Source organism: Heterocephalus glaber, unplaced genomic scaffold (genome assembly GCF_053883595.1).
Source record: "Heterocephalus glaber isolate CG9 unplaced genomic scaffold, H.glaber_assembly_v1.0 deba00001729, whole genome shotgun sequence".
NCBI classification, from domain to species: Eukaryota; Metazoa; Chordata; class Mammalia; order Rodentia; family Bathyergidae; genus Heterocephalus; species Heterocephalus glaber.
The window spans coordinates 1,429,671-1,454,825 of NW_028258440.1; the positions used below are offsets into that span (position 1 = coordinate 1,429,671).

Below are 25,155 nucleotides of genomic sequence, written 5' to 3' on the forward strand. Positions count from 1 at the left end.
TTGAAAGCTTCCTGCCTCACTGCACTTGGCTTGAACTACATAGGATTTTTGAAAGGACTTTTACATCTTGAGGACTAGTGGAGGTTAAGAATCTTCCATCCCTGCTCACCTTTCATGAAATGTTTGCATTTATTTAGTACCCACTGTATGCCAGGCACCATGCTAAATGCTTTCATATATTCTCACAGCAACTCTGTTTTATAGTTGAGGAACCTATAGCCCAGAAAAATTATATAACTTACCCCAAATCAGGATTGATATGTAGTAGAGCTGGTATTGACAGCTACATTTACTGGCTCCAAGTCCAGGACTTTTACCACGATAGCACGCTACCTCCCACTCTGATATATTTCATATGTGTACACAATATGAATCACTGAAAAGGAACAAGATTCTCTGACTTTCTCATGAGCACCCATTGCCCTGGTCCTGCAGAAATGGGGATTGAGCCTCCATTTGACAAACAGAAGAAGACTTATTGAAAGAACTGGGTAGTGACTGAGTGGTGCCTGTTCCAAAAGATTGCCCCTGATCAGCTTGAAGACAGCATGAAGTCAGCAAATCTCTTTAGAGGGCAAAGGACAAGGAAGGATTACAAAGGAAATTACACTAAGCGGGGAACAGCTTGTCCTGCTTGGCAATATTTTGTCCCAGGTAGAAACATAACAATGTCATCAAGCCAAGTGTGATGGAGCCCTTCTGGAATCCCAGCACTCTGCGAGTCAGAGGCAGGAGGATCACAACTTCAAGCCCAGCCTGGGTAACTCAGTGAGACTCTGTCTCAAAATTTTTTTAAAAGGCTAGAGGTGAAACTCAGTGTGAAGGCTCTGATTCAATTCCCAGTACTGGAAAAATATGTCATCAGATTTCTTGATCTGGAAGCAGATCCCTGTCGCTTCTGTGGATCCCTCTCCCCCAGGAGGCTCTTGGGCTGGTGGCAGATTTCAAGTTTGATAAATGGGTCCAAAGCAAGCAATCAGTGGAAGGTCTCTCCAAGGTGGGTTTAAATCTTAGGCTTGAGGCTGGGCCGTGGGAAGATGGCGGACGGAAAGGGAGACGCCGCCGTCGTTGCCGGGGCCGGGGCTGAGCCTCCAGAAGTAGCGGGAACCAGAGACGGAGCCGAGACTGAGTCCATGGCTCGGGGCCATCGCCCTCCATCTCCGGCTCCGGGAGTCCCGGGCCTGCTACCGTGTCTGTGGCAGCTGGAGACAGAGCTAAGGGAGCAGGAGGTGTCGGAGGTCTCATCTTTGAGCTACTGCCGGAGCTTCTGCCAGACCTTATTGCAATATGCAAGCAACAAGAATGCATCAGAACATATTGTGTATCTTCTGGAGGTGTATCAACTTGCCATCCAAAGCTTTGCCAGTGCACGTCCATTTTTAACTACTGAATGTGAAGATGTCCTCCTAGTACTTGGCGGATTAGTATTGAGTCGTTTTGAATTATTGCTTTCAGTCCCTGAAAGTGAACTGCCATGTGATATCTGGGTACCATTCCTTCAGACTCTACAGGAGTCACATGCAGCACTGTTGGAATTTGGGAATAATAACCTACAAATACTGGTTCATGTTACCAAGGAAGGGGTGTGGAAAAACCCGGTACTTCTTAAAATATTGTCTCAACAGCCAGTAGAAATGGAGGAAGTTATGCTTATAATTCATTTCTCTATTCCCGATCTGTTTCATCCAAGTTAAGGAGGAGAAGATCAGATCATCAACTTTAATAAAATTCAATAAATTGATTGCACAAGAAGGACCTTCCTTTCTACAGATGCGAATGAAACATTTGTTGAAAGCTAACTGCATCCCCCAGGCTACTGCCTTATCAAAACTCTGTGCAGAATCTAAAGAAATTTCACATGTGTCATCTTTTCAGCAAGCCTATATCACATGTTTATGTTCCATGCTCCCTAATGAAGATGCTATTAAGGAGATTGCAAAAGTCAACTGCAAGGAAGTACTAGGCATCATATGTAATCTGGAATCTGAGGGTCAGGATAACACAGCATTTGTTCTTTGTACGACTTACCTTACCCAGCAGCTCCAAACTGCAAGTGTATATTGTTCTTGGGAGCTGACTCTCTTTTGGAGTAAACTGCAAAGAAGAATTGACTCTTCTTTAGATACTTTTTTGGAGTGTTGTCGGCAGTTTGGTGTCATAGCTAAAACACAGCAGCATTTGTTTTGCCTGATTAGAGTTATACAAACTGAAATCTACCAAGAAGTTACTGGCTTAAGGAATGGTGAATAAATTAGAATCAGGATATGGAATATGGAGCTGAATTTTGAAGAAATTGGTGGACATGAAGAAATTGGCACAAGATGCTGGTGTTGGAGTGTCAATTTTACTATGTATCAGAGCTCTTCAACTCCAATCAAGTGAGGATGAGGAAATGAAGGCCTCCGTTTGTAAAACAATTTCCTGTCTTTTACCAGAAGATTTAGAAGTCAGATGAGCTTGTCAGCTTACAGAATTCTTAATTGAACCCAGTTTGGATAGATTTAATATGTTGGAAGAATTGTATTTGCAACCAGATCAAAAATTTGATGAAGAAAATGCACCTGTTCCAAATTCTCTCCGATGTGAGCTCCTATTAGCTTTAAAAGCCCACTGGCCTTTTGATCCTGAATTTTGGGACTGGAAAACCTTAAAACGACACTGCCACCAACTCCTAGGACAAGAAGCCTCAGATTCTGATGATGATTTAAGTGGTTATGAAATGTCTATCAATGATACAGATGTTTTAGAGTCCTTTCTCAGTGACTATGATGAAGGTAAAGAAGATAAACAATATAGGAAAAGAGATTTAGCAGATCAGCAAAAGGAGAAAAGAGACAAAAAGCCTATTGGTTCATCTGAAAGATACCAAAGGTGGCTTCAGTACAAGTTTTTCTGCTTGTTATGTAAGCGGGAATGTATAGAGGCCAGGATTCTCCATCATTCTAAGATGCATATGGAAGATGGCATTTACACTTGTCCAGTTTGTATTAAAAAGTTCAAAAGAAAAGAAATATTTGTTCCTCATGTCATGGAACATGTTAAAATGCCACCAAGCAGAAGGGACCGCTCTAGAAAGAAATTACTGTTGAAAGGTTCTCAAAAGGGTGTTTGTCCCAAGAGCCCCTCTTCAACCCTGGAGCAGAATCAGTCATTGAATGAACAAGCCAAAGGAGAGTCTCATGAATATGTCACATTCAGCAAGTTAGAAGATTGCCACCTGCAAGACAGATTTGTACCCATGCCCTGGTACAGACTGTTCCCGTGTGTTTAAACAGTTTAAATACTTAAGTGTGCATCTTAAAGCTGAACACCAAAATAATGATGAAAATGCCAAGCATTACTTGGATATGAAAAATAGAAGAGAGAAGTGTACTTATTGTCGACGACATTTCATGTCTGCTTTTCACCTGTGAGAGCATGAACAAGTGCATTGTGGTCCCCAACCTTATATGTGTGTATCTATAGATTGCTATGCTAGGTTTGGATCAGTGAATGAACTACTTAATCATAAACAAAAACATGATGATCTTCATTATAAATGTGAATTAAATGGCTGTAATATTGTGTTCAGTGACTTGGGGCAGCTTTACCACCATGAAGCACAACATTTTAGGGATGCATCTTACACATGCAACTTTCTTGGCTGTAAAAAGTTCTATATTCCAAAATTGAATACCAGAATCACCCCTCAATGCATAATGTTCAAAGTTCAAATGGAGACATTAAGAAATCAGTGAAACTCGAAGAATCTGCAGCAGGTAAAAAGCAAGATTGTGTTGATCAGTCCCATCTGCTTGACCAAACTGATAAGTCACAGTTACCCGAAGATCTTCTTTTCTGTGCAGGATCAGCTAGTTCACAGACAGATGCAGAAACTGCAGAAAACCTGAAAGAAAACAGTGACAGTAATTCCAGTGATCAGTTAAGTCATAGCTTTTCAGCATCAATGAATGAAGAGTTAATTGACACACTGGATCACTCTGAAACCATGCAGGATATATTATTATCTCATGAGAAAGTATTTGTGCCCTCCAATTTAAAAGAAAAATGCTCCAATATGGCAGTTTGTTTTGATGGGACTAAGTTTACCTGTGGTTTTGATGGCTGCGGGTCTACCTACAAAAATGCAAGAGGTATGCAGAAGCATCTATGGAAGGTTCATCCATACCATTTCAAACACAAAAAGATAAAGACAAAAGATCTCTTTCCTTGTCTGGGTAATGAACATAATCAAACAACTGAAAAATTTGATGCAGAACTTAAACCCAGCTCAGATACAAACAGTGACTCCCCAGATGAAGGTCTAGATCACAGTATTCATACTAAATGTAAACGAGAACATCAAGGTTATTCCTCAGAAGTCTCCATTTGTGCTTCCAAACGGCCATGTACAGAGGACACCATGTTGGAGCTTCTGTTGCGCTTGAAACATTTAAGCTTGAAAAACTCAATAGCACATGGAACTTTCTCAGGGTCATTACAGGGGTACCCATCCAGTGGTGCTAAGTCTCTGCAGTCGGTCTCATCTGCTATCTCAGACCTTAATTTTCAGAATCAAGATGAAAACATGCAAAGTCAATACCTTGCTCAGTTGGCCGCTAAGCCTTTTTTCTGCGAGCTTCAAGGATGCAAATATGAATTTGTGACCAGAGAGGCTTTGTTAATGCTTTATCTTAAAAAGCATAATTATTCAAAAGAAAAAGTCCTTCAGTTAACCATGTTTCAACATCTGTATTCCCCATTCCAGTGTCACATTTGCCAAAGGTCATTTACAAGAAAAACACATCTTAGGATTCATTATAAAAATAAGCATCAAATTGGCAGTGACAGAGCGCCTCAAAAACTGTCAGACAGTGAAATATGTGATCACGAAGGCCCATGCTCAGTGGACAGGTTGCAAGGTGATTGTTCTGCAGAACTTGGAGGTAATCCCAGCAGTAACTCTGAGAAGCCACACTGCCATTCTAAAAAGGATGAATGCGGTTCAGAAACCGATCTGGAGTCATCTTGTGAAGAAACAGAAAGTAAAACATCTGATATTTCATCACCAATGGGCAGTCATAGGGAAGAAGAAGGAAGAGAAGGGAGAGGTAGCAGGCGAACTGTTGCTAAAGGAAACCTGTGCTATATTTTGAATAAATACCACAAACCATTCCATTGTATTCATAAAACTTGCAACTCCTCATTCACCAATCTAAAAGGCTTGATTCGGCATTATAGAACGGTACATCAGTACAACAAAGAACAGTTGTGTTTAGAAAAAGACAAAGCAGGAACCAAAAGGGAACTTGTAAAATGTAAAAAGATATTTGCCTGCAAATATAAGGAATGTAATAAACGCTTCCTGTGTTCCAAAGCTCTTGCAAAGCACTGTAGTGACTCTCACAACCTTGATCATATGGAAGAGCCAAAAGTACTTTCTGAAGCTGAATCTGCAGCAAAGTTTTCCTGTAACCAGCCTCAGTGCCCTGCTGTTTTTTATACATTCAGCAAGTTGAAACACCACTTGATGGAGCAGCATAATATTGAAGGAGAAATACTTTCAGATTATGAAATTCATTGTGCTCTTAATGGCTGTGGCCAGATTTTCACCCACCGCAGTAATTACTCACAACATGTATATTACCAACATAAGGACTATTATGATGATCTGTTCAAAAGCCAGAAAGTAGCAAATGAAAGGTTACTAAGGAGTGAAAAGGTATGTCAAACAGCTCGGGGGCACGAACATCAGACTGCCAGGCAGTCATTTAGTGCTAAAGCTAAAAAATGTAGCTTAACTAAAGAAAAGAAAGCTCCAATAAGTTTTAAAACAAGAGCTAAAGCCCTCCATATGTGTGTAGAACATGCCGAGCATACACAGTACCCATGCATGGTTCAAGGCTGCTTATCCATGGTGAAGTTGGAGAGCAGCATAGTGAGGCATTACAAACTTACCCATCAGATGAGTAGTGCCTATTTAGAGCAACAGATGGAGAACCTTGTTGTTTGTGTTAAGTACAGTACCAAAATTAAGGAGGAGCCCCCCTCTGAAGCAGAGCCCTGTATAAAGGAAGAAGTCTGTATAAAGAAAGAAGACAGTACAAGCTGTGCATCGGAGCACGCAAAACACAGCCATTCCCTGGGTGACAGTAATGCATCTCTCCAAAAAACTGATTCTTCCCATCCAGGTGAAAGGGATGGAGGTCAAAAAGGGTGTGCAGAAAGCACCCCAGTGTTTGATGCAGACACTCTGCTGTATAGAGGAATTTTGAAATGTAACCATAATTCAGAAACCACTTCTTTAGAACAATGTAAGATAATTCAGTCTCCATGTAAAATAGAAAATTCCATACCCAATCCCAATGGGACTGAAAGTGGGACTTACTTTACAAATTTTCAGCTGCCTTTACCAAGGATCAAAGACTCAGAAACTGGGCAGCATAATTCAGGGCAAGAAAACACTGTAAAAAATTCAGTCCATGTCTCAAAAGAGAATTTTAGGAAGCATTCACAGCCCAGGTCATTTGATTTGAAGACTTATAAACCTATGGGATTTGAATCTTCATTTCTGAAATTTATTCAGGAGAGTGAAGAGAAAGATGATGATTTTGATGATTGGGAGCCTTCAGAGCACTTAACATTAAGTAATTCTTCACCACCCAGTAGTGACTTAACAGGGAGTGTTATGGCAAATAACATGGTCAATGACAATGACCCTGAAGTTGACATACCTCATTCTTCCACTGATTCTGCAATTCATGAGAACCTGACTGCAATCCCACCTTTAATAGTTGCTGAAACAACAACAGTTCCTTCCTTGGAAAACCTGAGGGTTGTATTGGACAAAGCATTAACAGACTGTGGAGAGCTTGCCTTAAAACAGCTTCATTATCTTCGGCCAGTGGTTGTCCTTGAAAGATCTAAGTTTTCCACACCGATTTTAGACTTGTTTCCAACAAAAAAGACAGATGAGCTTTGTGTAGGAAGTTCCTAAATAACAATTTTGTTTTAGAAACAGATTGGCTCCAACACTGCAACATGGAGACAGTTGCCAACATGAACAAAGGCTGAGAACCAGCCACACCATTGTTTAGGGTAGAATAGGCTGTGTATTTACATGAATGTATAATATCTATGTCAGCAGTATTGGCTGAGTCCATTAGCTCTCCAGTGGTTTATTGATTGGGTTTTGTTTTTGTTTTTCTGGAAAAAAAAATGGAACTGTACTCGTTTGGTGCTAATTAATAACATCAAAATATACTGGGGCTTCCTTTTTCAAATTAAGTGTGCATGATTGTATATGGAACAAATATTAAGGTCCCGGGGTGGGGGAACCTAGGGAAAGGGATATGGAGTTCTTACTTGACTTGAATGTGCTTTGTGTAATATATTGTACACTACAGCGTCTTATATTTTTTGAGTTGAGTTTCAATAAATTACAATTTTTCACCCAAAAAAAAAATCCTAGGCTTGATCCTAGAAACTCTTTAGGCTCCCTACTTCTTCTACTAAATTATGATTTCATGATCTGGACTTGACCTAGCCTCTCCAGCACATTCCCTGCAAAGTAATTCTAGATGCAGCCTGGGAGTAGAAAATAAAACCTGGTAAAACGGTTGGCTAGAGCCCTACCTCTTCCCGCAGCTGGAAATGGGAAGTATGGTTGTGCCTGGCTAAGTAAAATATTCACTAATGCCTGGGACTGGGGTCCAAGCAATGGAGGATTAAAATTTAGGGGAATCTTTTCAAAAATGAAGAGCCAATAGAATGAATTTCCCCAACAGGAAAAAGGAAGTATTTATTTCAAAACCACCCCATGTGCTAGCTTTTCATCAGTAATAAAATTATGAGGAACAACAATTTGATTTATAATTGACAGTGTGGGACCTGGTATTTCAAAATAGTTGCTGGAACTTAATATAATAACATATTTCATACTTTAGATTTAACTGTTAGCTATCATCATCATCAATTAGCTGTTACCTTAATTACTTTTTGAGCAGATTTTGCAAATCTAATTATTTTAATACTTTAATGCTCGCCACAATGAACTACATTAATATATATTCTTGTATCAGATATGTAGATACAGATCTGTTGGATTGATTTTTGAAAAAAGAAAGTGGAGTTCAACAAAACAACTCTGTTGTCTTTTTTGGCCTGCAATCATAGCATTGTATAGTTAGCTTGCCTGTTTTTCCAAATATTTTGGACTCCTGTAGCCCAGCTTCACCTATTCATTCCTAAACAAATTTTAAGTATTCTCAAACTCGGCCGTACATAATTCTTCCCTATTTCTATTCTTGGATAGGAACATATTTCAGTTGTCCTTTTTCTTTCTTCCCATTCCTGACCATTTCTTACTTTTTGATCCACGAACTGCAAATTATAGTCTCAATTCCCTGTACATTCCTGGAATGGGATAGCATAGCCCCCATCTTGCAGATTATCAAACAGAAGCTCCGATTTGAAGGATTGTGATTGCCTTGCTGGTAGGTGACCTGGGAGGTGCTACTCAAGTTGCCTATCCAGATTCTGCTGTTCACATGCTGGTTCTATTGTGCTGATTCCCATTTCTAATTAATCCTGTGGAAATAGACTAGCATCTAACCACAGTGGACCTGCCCATGGCCAACTCCATCGAAGACTTTACTGTATTAACTATATCACATGGAGATTGAGGCATAGACATTAAGTAATTTATTCTTGATCCTGGGAAAAATCAATGGGGAAAGTCAGGACAAAATCTTACTATCTCTGGGAGGAACCAGGCTGTCTCCTTACTTTAATGCTGGTTGGAGAGATTCTCGTGACTCCTTCGCCTTTTTAATTTCACATAAATATTACAAGATATAGAAACGTTTTTCAGGCACTATTTTCATTATTTTTATTTCCTGTAAGGTTAAAACAGAAAATGTGTGTGTGGGTGTGTGTGTGTGTGTGTGTGTGTGTGTGTGATATACTCTGGCTTGAAAGCTTTCCATGTTATTTTGATTTAACAAATATTTTCATAATCACCCAACTGGTACAGTTCATGCTTTTGTCATCAAATATAAACTAAATTTCCAAATGGAAAAATGCACTTGCTCTGGAACAGTGCCAAAAACTGTCACAGGAGACACTTGAAGTTTGCTTCCGAAAATATCTGTGTTGATAAATTATCAGGTGTTCGATTAAAACTACAGAACTGACTTTTAATTCCTATTGAAATCATTGCAAGTGCTCCTATTTCTATCACTTGTGCACTTTACATATTTTTCTCATAATTAACATAAAGAAATTAATGTCTTACAAGCTTCACTATTTGATGCCATATGAGTGCTGATGATATTTAAAGGGAGAAGAAATGTAAATAGGATGAAATTCTTAGGCAAGATTACTGATATGACAGAACTAAAGAGTTTGGGAGTGTGTGAAAAGTGCCTCTTTTCCTCCCTTTAATAAGTCCATTACTTGCACTGGGGCATATTTTAAGGTCCTTTTCATGCTAAATCTAGAGTTGAGCATGCTTTGCATTTCAAGCTTTGTCTATGAATCAGTAGAAGCCAAAATTATTTCTGCTTTAACATAACAGGAGCCAGGAACAGCTAATCTCTTTTCATTCTGAGTTCCTTACATTATTTTACTGGACAAAGTTTGTGTTGGCTACAAAACAGGCCATTCACAACATCTATGAGAAGGAATTTAGGTAAGAATGGAGAGAGATTGTAGGATGTATAAAGACTCTCTCTCTTGAGGCCATTAAGAAATTCCAAATTGGCACTGTTTTGAATAGTGACATTGCATTAGCCTTGCTAATTTCTGTAATTCAAGCTGATAATGTCTGTTTACTAGTCTTCCTTTGAAACCTTCCCATCACTACAGTATAGATATGCTTCTCCCCTAAGGTGAGTTGATGTTTTAAAATAGGTAATCGGGAGAAGGCACTGGGACAAGTTGGAAGTTAATGGCAGCCAGCACAAGCCCTTCTCATTAGAAGGTCTTTGAAAGGAGGAAAAAATGTGTTTGTGTGTGTGTGTGTGTGTGTGTGTGTGTGTGTGTAAAACCTTCCTCAGTAAGACCAATCCTTCTCTGTTCTTCCGTTAAGCAAGAATAAGAATATGAGACAACAAAAGATTTGTCACTCCCTTGATGCATTACATCTCAGATGAACTCTGTGTAGCTTTTAATTGTGCTCATTTCATAAAATGTACAAATAAACTGGCAACTAATGGCAAAAACTCCAGGGGAAAGGGAACTCCTTTTTAAAGGACTCTACATTTAAAAGACATTCTCCTAAATCTCTCCCAACTAACTGGCATCTCAAATCATGCTGAAAAAATGTGGAGAGAAATCTTCAGAGCCTACCAAGCTGAGAAAGTAGAAAGATTGCCCAGTGTTTGAAAGGGTGTTGGGTTTCATTTGAAGAGCAACTGCACCCCACCTCCCTCAACTCAGATACTGGGAACACCAGGGAGGGAGGCAGGCTCTGAAAATGGCCTGAGTGCAGTGACAGTGAACCTCGGCTGACAGGGCATTGCCGGCCGGCAATCCAGGCCTTCCGCACATCCGGCCCGGGGTTATTGACTAGAATTTCCTGTCAATCAGTCAGTGACTAAGGCCAAAGCACAAGATCCTTCCCAGAATACTTGGGCTTATCGAGGAGAGAGAGAGAGAGAGAGAGAGAGAGAGAGAGAGAGAGAGAGAGAGAGAGAGAGAGAGAATACAAATGGACAGAGAGAGAAAGAGAATACAACTGGACACACAGAGAGACTATAAAAATAGAGAAAGAATACAAATGGACATATATAAAGGAGTTGGGAGTAATGTGAAAGTATGAGAGATTTTCTTAGGTTCATAAGTAGTGTTTACCGGAATTGTTTATAGTTTTCCCAAACGCAAAACAACACCTTATTCTTTTGAAGCAAATTATGGTTTATAAATTCAATTCCATATATTTTGTCACTTGAGAAATAGGACAGCTTTGGTGCTAAATGACAAAGTATTCTGCTTACAGGCAGAGCAGTACAGGTGAGTGGATCAGTCTTCTCCAGGTTTCTACTCTCAGGACCCTCAACACTCTGCCCGTGCTCAGAATTCCCATGGCACTGTTTGTGCCTGTATTGTGGCATTAACAGTCTAGAAGTACGGGTTGATTTTGTGCTCAAATTATCTGTCTCATGAGCTAAAGAGCTCCTCGAGGCCGAGATTAAGTTTTTTTCAGCTCTGTAGTCACCACAACATCTGGCACAGTGGCTAGCAAAGGACAGAGGCCCAGTTCCCATCCAGTGCTGCCTCCCAATACCTATACCATGTGTTCATCTCCTTCTAAGTGGAGAGCTCCTTCAGGACAGGCTCCCTGGCTCATCCTGTGTCCCCCAGTGCCTGGCTGCATGGTTCTTCATACATCACTAAATGTTCCTAGCATGCAATCAATGTATAATGGAGAACTAATTACATTTTACTACATATACTTACCATAACCATAACACTTCCATCCCCTTATGGCTGCCTCATCCACCACTCAGCCACTTCAAACTATTATTCATGATCAAACATCAAAATGAAGTGTCTGCTAAGGACTCTGGTAATGGTAACAGAGACCAGGATCCAGACATTGATATATTTTCAACCCTATTCTAACCAAAAAGGTATTTCAAAAAGGAAATGGCAAGGGTTAGAGGTTTTAGGGAAAGAAGCTATAAGGGAAAGAGAAAAATGTAGTGAAGTAAAGAAGGTAGGGTGAGAGAGAATGGTAAGTGAAGAACACTGCTAAGTCTGTTTTGAGGTCCCTGCACCTTCTAAATCCTGCTTGGCTGGCTAGGGCATGAGAAAGGCAAAACCAAAAAAAAAAATCAAATTGAAAAGGGGGTTTCCTAAACTTGGTCTTGGCTTCAGGAAGGGAAAAAAAGGTAAGGAAAAAAGATTTGAGGATTACTTACCTTGTTGTTAGTCAAAAGGGGGCTTCAGATTTCTCCCCTGGGTGACCTAAACTGTAATCTGTCTCTACAGCCTGCTGTTGATACTTCTTCCATTTGTGAGGAAATTATAGTGACTGGAGGGGTTTGCCTTACTTCCTCTAATCTCTTGGCAGAGAAATTAAAAAGACAACCAGAAATTGCTGTCCAACTGGAACTCTGCATAAGGAGAACCGATTGAGACAAATCAATTGAAGAAAACAATCTTTCTTTAAGAAGAACTCATCTTAAACGTAGTAATCCCTTTAGTAAATTGCTTTCTCTGGTGACATTGCATACCTAATTACAGTTTGCTCATTTTGATTTTCCCTCTGCATTGTCACTTGCTGCTTATGCAGCTGTGGGTTTGCAAGCTGAGCAGTGAATATACAACTGGCATCTAAAAACTCTACATCAAAAACTTTCCATGGGTCTTAGGACCAAAATGTCACCACTTCTGAAAGTGATTCAAGGGTCACTAGACAATTATATTTTCTTTAGCGCTTTCTCAGAAGAAGCTGTTTTCCACCCCCTTAATCATTTCTATTCTCTCTCTGAGAATTATTCTCAACATCTTAAAATTGTGAAAATAAAAATGCCCAAGGACCATCGTGGTGGCTTTACATACTAAAATTTGTTCCCAAATCCTATATATGTAGCCTAATGTCCTGCTGGCTTCCATGATGAAAGCACTCCATTTCCAGGATGTAATCAGCCAGTTGGTCACTGTGACTCTCAGTTTATCTTCTACAGTGGTTGTGCCCATTCAGATTTTTCATATCATAAAAATACATAGTTTGTTTTAAATGGATATTTTTTTAAATACCTATTGCATTCAGGTGATAGCATTATAACATGATTGCCCCATCTAAGTCCTTTAACATTATATGTCCTTGCTATTATCCTCTACATTATCTTTTCTTACAAAAAAATGTATCAGTCTCCCTTCTTTTAAAGTCTTTTTCCTCAACCGCTTTGCCCCACCTTTTGTCCTGAAACTTATCCCCCATGTATCCTTCATTCCCACATGCCAGGGTTATTTTAGGAATATGCTCTATAGAAATACATCGCATACCAAAAGTGAATATCTAAGGATAGTCACTGAAACATTGTTTATAGAGGGAGAAATTAGAAGAAACCTAAATGCCCATCCATGGGAAAATGTCTAATTGTGTTATATTCATCTTATGGAATTCCTTGCAATAGTTAAAAAAAGATGAAGTGGTTCTCCATGAATGAACTCATTTATGAATATGCATAGAAAATATATTTACCAGTAGTTAACCCTGGAGAGTTGTGGGAAGAGGGAGTATAAGAGGAGTTTTTGTTGTCTTTGTTGTTTTTACTGTATATTCTTTAGGTATTGTTTGAATCTTTAGCTTCAAGAATTATTCACATGTTGGATAGATTAAAAATTAACAAAATAAAAGAACTTTATAGTGTGGAAGATGATTTGGAGGGAGACAGGCTGGAAGGCTGCTACAATTGTCCCGGGGGAGAGGTAATGAGAACATAATCTAAACAATAGCAAGCAATGGCAAAAAAAAGGAGAGGAATTCACAAATATCAAAGGAATAGAATTATAGGATGTGGTGATTATTTCAGCTATTGAAAATGAAGAAGGAGAAGGCTTGAGCACCCCGGTTGCTAGAAAAGGCATTTATGGCGGGGGTGGGGGGCAAAGCAGGGGAGCAGCAGTAAAGGGAAGAGAAATGCCACAATTGGTAAAACGTTGAGCCTGAATCATCTGGCAGATAGTCAGTTGCAAAGGACCAGAGAGAAGTTAGATCTCCAGAAAGATGTATCAGCTACAGATAAATTTGAGGATCCTCAGTGGTAGATAAAACCAGAGGCACAGATGAGCGAGTCCAGGAAGACTTGTCAAGTGAGAACAGTGAAGGGTGGAGGAAGAGATGAGAGAATACCCACCTTTAAGGACAGAGTAGAAGGAAAAGAGAAATCTGAGAATTAGTAGAAAGTGGGAGAGGACCCAGAAGCAGGGTGAGAGAACAGGGGGAAACCGAGTTTCAGGTAGGCATTGGTCAGCAGTACTGGATGCTGCAAAGAGCTAAAAAGAATCCACTGAAGAATGAGCTGTAAACCGGCCTGAGGGATCTTGTTAGGCTGATGAAATCTTCTAAAATGACCTTTCGATGTGTTTGCACTCACTGGTAAATTAACTTAAAATATCACTGAATTGTAAACTTGAAATTTCCTTGAAATGGGTGAATTTTATAATATGTAAATCATACCTTAATAAAACTGTTAAAAATGTAAATGAGGAAAAAAAGAATACACTGAATGTAGTTTGGGGAAAGCTGTGATTCCTAGAGACACTTTCCAGTATAATAATCTCCTTTTCCTAATTAATTTGAGAAAAGCCCAGTGAAAGAAAATGACAAGGGAGTACATGAGGTTACTGGTGCCACAAGGTTGCTGATTACAGTCCCCCATCTGTGATATCAATTATGTGTTTGATTTGTTTTTCACCAAGCCATGAACATTACCTCCCTATGTTCTATCTTCCTTTGGATAGTTATAGATCGGTTGTTCTATTTCATCATCATCATCATCATCACCATCATCATTTAGTATATATTTTCAGAAGTTTAGAATGGCAGGCTATAAAGCCCCAGTTTTTATCTGGGGCTGTTGGTTGTATTTTAATATGTTTAAACATGGATTCTTTATTGGCCCTGCAATAAGTGAGATTTCAGCGCGAAAATTTCATGAAATCTCATCATTCACTTTGTGAGATCTCCATGATGCTGAAAGACTTGTCTTTCTCAGCCAATTTCCTTTTTAATTCAACTTAGCCAGTTACAAGAGGAATTTGTCTTCAGTAATGGGCACCCTTGATGTCTTCTGTAGTTAAGTAAAAACAAAAAATGGGAAACTTCTTCCCCATCTCCCTTATAAGGACCAGGGTTGCCAGTGGTCATATTTAATTAAAGTGCTCACTTCTTGACAAGTGACTCTTCTTTTTATTTTGGTTCAATATCTTCCCGCTGTCTTTACACCCCTTTTAGTGAGATGGCTGGCACTCTTTGTAGCAGAGTTTTCCTTTTTCCCTTTTACATCTTTATAGCTGTGGGTTTGGGCCACTTGGCATGTTTTCACCTTCCTGGCCTCCATCTGCACTTGCCTACTTTGTTCTAGTGCCTACAGAATTCTTTGTGTGCGGATCATCCAGCTTTTCACCTCAGTTGTCTTCCCTTTGGCTTCTTCCAATTTATGTCTTAATGTCCCTAAAATTCTCTCCATCTGATACCTGTTCTTTTCTCCCTCTGAATCCTGAGCAATGATACTGCATGCTTGCACTGAGCATAAAGCCCACTGCCTGCCAATCACTAAGTGTTTTCGGGGGGGCGAGTATAAACAATCCCTGCATTGGTTGCTCCATCTTCTATGTAGGCTGTGTCTTTATTTAACCACACCTAACTGTGCATGCACGTTTCATATCGCCTGATATACATTCACATCATTTCTGAGAGTTAACTCTTAGCTTAGCAACTTGGACAGTTTATGTGGTTCTTTCTCCCACTTCAGGCAAGTCAGTATTTATTCCCTTAAAATTTTGTTTTGGTTGGTAAGTCCATGACAAAGTTAAAGCCCTCCTCTCTAAACTAGTCACAGTCTCCAAAAAACACTGCTCTCTTTCTTTGAGAGAGGATCCAACGGTCTCTTTAGATTTCTCTCCAAACAGTGTGAGAGGGAGGTATGTGAGGAACACTTTAACCTTATCCCGTCACCCTGTATCTCCACATGAGGCCTCTCAAGACCTGAATGAAATTCTAGAATCTCGGGGCTGGAAGGATCAACAAGCGCTATTTACCTTCACCCTCCACCCACCCTATTTCATGTTTGAATCCTTTCACCAACATCTCTAAGAGCCATGGGATCTCTTAAGGACCACCTCCTTGCTAACTGTGAGAAAGCTCTTTTGGGGAGCTCAGTACTGAGAATTTAGGGATTGGACCCAGGTCTTTCGCAATGACCATCCTCAGTCTTGATTTTTTGTTTTGTTTGGTGTGTTTGTGTTTTTGTTTTTGTTTTTTGAGACAAAAGTCTCAGAGTCTTGCTAAGTTACCCATGCTGGGTTCAAACTTGGGATTCTCCTACATCAGCCTCCAACAGTGTGGGGATCATAGACACACCCAACTTTTATTTTCTTTTAAGTCCAGTTTTCAGATTGCTCTGGTGGTTTTTAAAGTTTTTAATTTCTTTTAAATCAAATCATAGTCCCCTTAGAAGAAAAGACATGATCACAAAATGGCAATAACTAAGAAGATATGGGGCAAGAAGCATCTAAGCTAGAGAAAGAGAAGGGACATAACAAAAGGGTTTATGCCCCACAGGTGCAGGGCAGGTGATAACAGAGAAATGGGAAAAACTGAGGTAAGAATCACAAACGGTGCTGAGAAGTCAACAGTGAGGGGATGGAAATACCCATGGAAGATGAAGGAAGAAGTTATTCAAAGCTCTTCTAGAAGAATTAGAACCCTGGTTACAAGTTTAAATCAATGTGAGAAGAACAGAAGGGCATCCTTTTTTCATGGGGTCTCATTATATAATTCAGGCTGGCCTTGAACTCACTATGTAGCCCAGCCTGGCCTCAAACTCATGGTGATCTTCCTGCCTCAGCCTCACCAGTGCACCACCAACCTTGGCTCCAAAAGCAACCTTCAGATTCAAAACCCATTCACGGATTCCAACCTTGCCCCTTGCCGAAGGATATGGAAAAGAGTCCTGTGGAGACCGGAGAGTGTTTAGTAGAGCTGTCACTAGACAGAAGAGAGGGGAACAATTGGACACAGGAAATTAGTTTAAAGAGCAATGGAAAAAGAAAAGAAGTGAATACCGAAATGGAAAAGGAGGGACGATGAAAACAGAACTTTTAGGTTAAAGAATTGTTTTTATTCCCGTGCCAGCACGTAATTGTATTTTCCTGGCCATCGTCCCACAGACCTCTGCAAACGGAGTGGGGTGCCGGGATGTGTTACTGCAGGCATTGAAGTCTTACTGCTTTGTAGTATTATAGCCAAGCGACGGACTTTATTAACGAGGCTATATTTTGATGTCAGAGACAGGCATTAAAACTTCAGTCACCAGCAGCCCTTCCACGGGGGAATCGATGGTGATGGGAACACTGGAGGGTGGCTGGGGGTGGGTAGAGTCTGAGGCTAGGTCAGAGGACAAAGGTACAGGAATCCAATCATGCTATCGCGAAGGTCCCAAGTGAGAAGTGAATGGAACCTGCTCACCAAAAAACCTGCTTCCTGCTCAGTGTGTCCCACAGAATGTCGGTTTGTGTCAGCTGCTCTCACAGCAAGGCATCAAGTTCCAGGCAGCAGAAGGAATAAGAAAATAATCTTTGTGGATTCCATCTGCACTGAACACAGTGAAACAATGCGGTGGGTATTGAAAACTGGCTATTGCTCAGAAGTGCTTGAAATCTAGAGGTCAGGGTTTGAGCCAGCCACCACTGGCCTTCCCTTTGTCTTGCCTTCACTGTAGTCAGTAGCAGCTCATTCCCCTGAGGAAATCATCATTTAGTGAGGATGAGCCCCTTGAGAAGGGTGGCTTGAAGGAGATAAGCCCTTCACCTGCACACTCCCAGCAGCCTAGGGTATGCTTTCATTCATGCAGCCATTGGTTCATGCATTCATTCCATCACTCACCAAGCATATTCTAAGTGTCTGTGTTCACTGAGTAGTGTGTGAGAGCTACAGAAAGGAATACCATTCATTTCTTACTTCAGCGGTACTCAGTCTAGTTGAGGAGAGGAACACAGAAATGACCGATTCTACTATGATGCAATTGGAAGTTAGTGCTGTAATAGAAGTTCAATCCAGTTAACAGAGAAAGAGAAGTGATTAGTTTGGGCGGAGATTAGAAAGGAAGCTTCCTGGGAGAGGTATCATCTAAGTTGAGGCTTGAAAGATACACTTGTCGATAGAAAAAGGAGAAGAGGAAGGGACAGAGAGAGAAACAGAGACAGTGGGTGAGGGGATATCCTGGACTCTGGTTATAAACACCAGCCCAGGGTCTTAGGGAACACTATTAAGAAGGACATGGGAACATGAAAATCACTGGCATATTCAGCATTGGTACAACTACCGCACATGGCACCTAGAAAAATATATGAGCAGTTGAAACTGGAAAGCAAGAGAAGATGGACTAGAGAAGCTCATGAATTCCCTACTTAGGAATTAGGAGTCTATCCCACATGCAGTAGGGACTCATTAAAGGAAGAGAGGAAGAGAGTGATGTGCTTCAACACGTGCTTCAGGAAGAGTGTTGTCTTGTTCCTCTGGTCATGGAATAGAACACTCCTTCCTGAATAGCAGTGGGCCATTGGAGAAGAATGGTATCTTTTGTAGCTGAGCCATTGAGGACAGGTGGGTGGAGGGCTGTAGGAGAGAGGAGCAGTGGTCAGCATCCAAAGAGAGAGGAGATGTGCCTGTGTAGATGGGAGAAGGGACCCTCCACTGACTTACAGATCCGAAGGCGGGAAGTAGAAGGATGGAGCCAGGGTGCCAGTGTGTGCTTCCAGGTAAACAGAGAGGAAAAGACTCAGTTTCCCAATAACTATTGATGATGAGGGAGGAATTTTGTAACTGAGGAGTATTTAAGGAACATGTTCAGATGGAACAATTTAGGGAGAGTTTTCATCTTTCATTTATGAGGACACCTGCCTGCTGTTGATTTCTGGCCCAAGATGTTCCCACGCCCAGTCTGAATATTTTTAGGGCCTTGATTTTGACACCTTGGCTGTTGTATGAGTAATTTTCCTTACTGTTGGGCATTGCCAGGACATTGCAAGCCTTTTGATTCTCAGGTACATTTTTTATAAGTTCCACTATGGCTCATTAAATGGAAGCTTACCAGATTTTGAGTTTTCCTGTCCATGTAAACCCCTCATATACTTGGGCTCCAAGGGAGGCCACTCCCTTATTCTCCTGACCCCTCAGCAGTAATTGGATTTGGCTACAATAAGTGACATTTTATGTTTTCTACATCCTCAAAGCCCAATGATGCATACCTCTGTAGCTGTGTCATGCTTGAAATTTATATTATAACCAGCACTCCATGAATCAAAACCATTAAACAGTTTTTTAAAGTTATGAGAACAGAGTGTATTCTTGTATTTATTTCATTTCTTAAGCATAATTTCAGCTCAGCATCATTTATGTGATTCAGAAAAGCAAATGTAAGTTTCTTGAGGTTGAAATGTCTTTAGAAGAATTTTAGCCTCAGATTTAAATCCTTGAAAAAAATTGCCCTCTTCCCTTTTCCCCAATGAAGAGCCATATCTGCAGTTCCATATTTTGACTGTTGTGAAGAACAAGCCAGTAAACATGGGCATACAAGTATCTGAGAGCCCACTGCAGATTGTTAATACATCAAAGATAACAAGAGCAGAACATCTCAAGGCTGTCTTGAATTGGAACTTTGGATGCACCTTCCAATACACTTAGTTGTACATACTGGTTAGGTGCTGTGGCTCTAATAGCATTGCCACCTACCTCAGACAGTCAGGGTGGCCGTGCATTATTTCATTCACTCTCAGTGCTTACTTTCACCCCACCTCAGTACTGTCTGGGTTTTGGTCCAGCCACCCTTCTAAAACTTCCTCCAAAAATCACCTGTAATCTTCTACTAGACATATTCAGCAGCTACTTCTCAGTCTTTCCTTTATTTCTTTAAAATGCTCTCTTCCAAAATAGTAATAGGCAGGTGTGGTGGCAAACATCTGTAATCTCAGTTACTTGGGAGACTTGAGGCAGGAGGATCATGAGTTTGAGGCCAGCCTAGGCAACTTAGCAAGACTGTTTCTGGAAGTAAAAAATAAAAATAAATGTCTGGGTATGTAGCTCAGTGGTAGAGCAGTTGCCTAGCATGTACAAGGACCTGGGTTCCATCCTCAGTACAACAAAAAACAAAGGCAAAACACTACTACTAATAATAAGAGTTCATAAATCAAAGAAGGGCTATGTTCCCTTGCCTTCTCGAAGCCAATTCTTTCCATCTCTGCCCCAGGCCTAACCAAATAGAGTCTGTGCCCCCAGCTCCTCTTGTTTCACTGCCCTCAGACCCGGCACTTCCCACGGGAATGAAGTAGGTCCTTCTGTGCGAAGTAAAGGCTTTGAAAAGCTGATTCCCATGGGGCTTCAGGCAGCTTCTGGTAAAAAGCACCTGTAGACAGGAGAGCATTAGTGGCAAGTCTGTGACACTCCCTTGGAAGGTGGTTGAGGCTGGTGGAGGACAGCCAGCACCCTCCCTACCCACTTGTACTCTCCAGGGTTTCATGGAGCCATTCCTTTCTTGAGAATGGGTCTTGGCTTGTGATCCCCCTCAATCAGTACAGTAGTGGCCCATATTATAGTGAGATTATACAATGAAATTATTTGATCTTTTTCAAAGAATTCGGTGACTTCTTTTTGTCTTTTTGCATGCTGGCTCAACACAATAGTGAAACATAGGCAGCAGTTGAAACCCCTGGAAAACATTGTATTTTAGAAAGCTGAGCAGTCAGAGCCCAAGTTAGGGACAATTAATATGGTGTTTGCCCTCCTGATAAAGAAGTTACAGAAGAGCTACATGAAAACATAAGCAGAATTTTTTTTCTGGTACTGGGAATTGAACCTAGGGCCTTCACACCGAGTTACATCCCCAGAACATTTTTTTAATGTTTATTTTGAGACAAGGTCTCACTAAATTTCTTAGTTTCTCAGGTGGGCTCAAACTTGTGATCCACCTGCCTCAGCCTTCAAGAGTGTTGGGATTATAAACATGCCCCACCATGCCCAGTGACTAAGGAAGAATTTGTGAGGCTGAATACCCAACATGGCAGTTGACAAAGCCCAGGTGACCCAAACTGCCTAAGTGTACTTTGAGGACATTTCCACCTAAGTCCTCCAAGTACTGGAGAAAAGTGAGAGTGAATCTTGATCCTGAGGATCTCAGGTAAAATCTGAAGGTCCCACTAAAAAATGAATGTACTATGAAGTCTTTGGTGAGTTTGCAAATGGTACATTTCTACTGTCATACAACGTTGCATGATTCAGTATAAAATAGTGCATGTCCTCTAACGATACAAAAAAAATCAATGAATCAAAGAGTTAGTTTTTTGAAAGAATAAATAAAATCGATAAACCTTTAGCCAACCTTATCAAAAAAGGAAAGAAAAGGCACAAAACTATGCAATTAAGAACGAAAAAGGTGAAGTCACAACAGACCCAGCAGAAATCCAGAGGATCATCAATACCTACTTTGAGAATCTGTGCTCTAATAAAACGGAAAACACAGAAGAAATGGGCAGATGCCCAGACACATACGAACTGCCAAAGTTAAATGAAGAAGATATAGAAATTCTAAACACCCCAATTACAATGAGTGAAATTGAAAATGTTAACAAAATATTTACCAACAAAGAAAAGCCCAGGTCCATATGGCTTCACTGCTGAATTTTACAAGATATTTAAAGAAGAACTGACGCCATTACTCTTTAAACTCCTCAAGGAAATTGAAAGGGAAGCAAGGCTTCCAAACTCATTCCTGGAAACAAGTGTTACTTTGATTCCAAAACCAGGGAAAGACCCAACCCAAAAAGAGAACTACAGGCCAATCTCCCTAATGAACATAGATGCAAAAATCCTCAACAAGACACTGGCAAACAGAATACAGAGGGTCATCAAGAAGATCATACACCCTGACCAAGTCGGATTTATCCCAGGGATGCAAGGATGGTTCAACATATGTAAATCAATAAATGTAATACACTATATTAACAGAACCAAGGACAAAAAACATATGATCAGCTCAATAGATGCAGAAAAAGCATTAGACAAAGTCCAACACCCATTCATGATAAAAAAAAAATGCTACAGAAAATTGGAATAGAAGGTCTTTATCTCAACCTGATTAAGGCTATCTATGAAAAACCAACAGCCAACATCATACTAAATGGTCAAAACCTGAAAACTTTCACACTAAAATCAGGAAAAAGACAAGGATGCCCACTATCACCACTCCTGTTCAGTATAGTTCTGGAAACATTAGCCACAGCAATTAGAAAAGAGAAAGAAATAAAAGGAATAAAGATAGGAAAGGAAGAAGTTAAACTGTCATTATTTGCTGATGATATGATTCTTTACATAGAAGACCCAAAAAACTCGGCCAAAAGACTTCTAGACCTAATTGACAGATTCAGTAGAGTAGCTGGATACAAGGTCAACACTCAAAAAACAATAACCTTCTTGTACACAAATAACAGACTCACTGAGAGAGAAATTAGGGAAACAATTTCATTTACAATAGCATCCAAAAAAATTAAATATCTAGGAATTAGTCTAACAAACGAAGCAAAAAAACTCTACATTGAAAACTACAGCACTCTGAAAGAAAAGATCTAAGAGGATATAAGAAAACGGAAAGACATCCCTTGCTCCTGGGTAGGAAGAACCAATATAGTGAAAATGGCCATACTTCCAAAACTACTATATAGATTTAATGCAATGCTGATTGAAATTCCAACAATATACTTCACAGAACTAGAGAAAACAATCCACAAATTAATTTGGAACCAGAAGAGACCTAGAATAGCAAAAGCAGTTATAACCAACAGAGACATGGCAGGAGGTATCACAATCCCCAACTTGAATCTACTACAAAGTTACTGTGATAAAAACAGCATGGTACTGGCAAAAGAACAGACCTGAGGATCAGTGGAATAGATTAGGAGATGCAGAAGCAACTCCAGACATGCTCAGCCACCTCATCTTGGACAAAGGAGCCAACCACCATCATTGGAGGAGAGATAGCCTATTTAATAAATGGTGTTGGAAAAACTGGATTTCAACCTGTTAAAGGTTAAAACTAGACCCATACCTATCACCATGCACTAAACTAAGGTCGAAGTGGATTAAAGATCTAAATATTAAGACAGAAACACTAAACTTGCTGCAAGATAAGTTAGGTAGAACTCTTGAAGACATTGGCATAGGTAAAGGCTTTATGAACAAAACCTCAGTAGCACGAGATCTAGCACAAAGAATCAACAACTGGGATCTCATCTTATTAAAAAGCTTCTGCACTGCAAGAGAAACTACCAACAGAGCTAAGAGACAACCTACAATGTGGGAAAAAAATTTTAGCAGCTGTACAGACAAAGGACCACTATCTAGAATATATAAAGAACTGAAAAAAATCAGACCACCCAAATTCAAAGACCCAATTCAAAAATGGGCATCTGAAATGAACAGACATTTCTCAGACAAAGAAGTAAAAGCAAAAAAAAAAAAAAAGAAGAAGTAAAAGTAGCAAATAAATACATGAAAAAATGTTCAACATCACTGGTCATTCGAGAGATGCAGATGAAAACAACACTGAGATTCCACCTCACCCCAGAAAGAATGTCTGCTAGCAAGAAATCAACCAATAACAAATTCTGGCAGGGCTGTGGGGAAAGAGGAACCCTGCTCCATTGTTGATGGGTGTGCAGACTGGTGCAACCACTGTGGAAATCGGTATGGAGATACCGCAAAGAACTAGGATTAGAAGTCCCATTTGACCCAGCTATTCCTCTGCTGGGTATCATCCCCAAAGATCTAAAAGAATCATACCACAGTGATATATGTGCACCCATGTTTATAGCAGCACAGTTTGTAAGAGCTAAAGCTTGGAAACAGCCCAAGTGCCCATCAACTGGAGACTGGATAAAGAAGATGTGGTTTTTTAATAAAATGGAGTACTACTCAGCCATAAAGAACGAGAAACTAGAGACATTCATAGCTAAATGGATGCATATTGAGGCCATAATCTTAAGTGAAATAAATAGGACACACATGTGTAAATACTGAATAGTTTTTCTAGTGTGAGAAACTGAAAATGTAAATAAGGGTTAAAATGATTAAAACGAATAATTGATAATTTGAAATAGGAAGAAAAGGTCCAAAGGGGTAGGGTTGATGGGAGGGGAAGGGGAAAGGAAAGAAGGGAAAGGAAAAATGATGAGAAAAGAAAAAAATGGAAACAAAATCTATGTAAATAGGGAAGGGTGGAGGGGGTGAAGGGCACACAGGTAATGGGGAAAAAATAAGAACCAAGATACATCATGTACAGGTACAAGCACCCAATGGTAAATGTAAATGTATTGTATACCTAAAATGTACCAATAAAAGAATTTAAGGAAAAAAATAAAAAATAAAATAGTGCCTGTCCTCTAAATCTCCAGGAAGCAGCATGCCATGGGTTCATGTGCCCACAGGACACTGCCATGCAAACTGAAGATACACATGCCTCAGACTGAGAAGCAGGCCTGAGAGAAATCGTGGCTCAGCTAGTGGGGAAAAGCCACTGTCTATTCGGTACACCATTGTTGTTACCAGAAAAGATGAAGTGGGTATCTCGTTGCCCGAGCCCTCTTCCAGGAGATGCCACTGGGTTATTCCCAGGTTTTACAATCATTAAGTAGACAAGATTGGCAGCTTGCTTGTTTGTCAATAAGGCTCACTGTGAAATGGGCCCATTCTAAAAGGAGTCCCATTAGACCAGTTCAAAGCTAGAGGCCTCAAGTGTTCTTGTTTGTCCTTATCTCATATATAAGAAGACTATCTAGACCCCCAAATACCTGAGTGTCATTTGTAAGGTCAATTTCTTGCCAGACACAGTGGTGCACACCTGTAATCCCAACATTCTGAGAGGCTGAAGTAGGAAAATCACAAGTTCAAGCCCAGCCTGGGCAATTTAGAGAGACCCTGTCTCAAAATAAGTATTTTTTTAAAGGGCTTGGGACGTAGCTTAATACAAAGTCCCTCCATTTAATCCCCAGCACCCCCTAAGAATAAAAATAAATAAATACATCACCTTCTTCTGCTTAAGTCCAAGAAGTCAGTCATTTGACACATTTTTTTGTCAACACTGGGGATTTAACCAGGGGCATGCATTGTACCGCTGAGCTACATGAGCAGCCCCTTTTAAAATTTCTTTTTAAACTTTGAGACATGGTCTTGCCAGATTGGTAGATTGCTCAGGGAGGGTTTGAGTTTAGGATTCTCCCGCCTCAGACTCCCAGAGTGATTACAGTTTGTGCACACCCAGCCATTCACATCTTCAAGTTCACAAAGGAGGAGCTATGGTTGTGGGAAGAAGGAGGTTTGTGTTGAGGGGAGGACAAGTAAACCCAGATCTGTTTGGGATTCAGAAGCAAATGGCAGAGCCCACAGGGCTTCTG

At 40.3% G+C, this 25,155-nt stretch overlaps 2 protein-coding genes across 2 annotated transcripts in view; both read left to right on the plus strand.

The window, feature by feature from the left end:
* Positions 1 to 25,155, plus strand: part of Gpc3 (glypican 3) — a 444,489-nt gene that overhangs the window by 413,334 nt on the left and 6,000 nt on the right. The window lies entirely within an intron of this gene.
* LOC101711600 (zinc finger protein Rlf-like) lies at positions 912 to 7,107 on the plus strand. Its single transcript, XM_013077901.3, is given in 5 exon segments — positions 912 to 1,643; positions 1,705 to 2,223; positions 2,309 to 3,225; positions 3,227 to 3,654; positions 3,657 to 7,107. Coding segments are annotated over 5 exon segments (5,790 nt in total). The 5' UTR covers positions 912 to 1,037; the 3' UTR covers positions 6,977 to 7,107.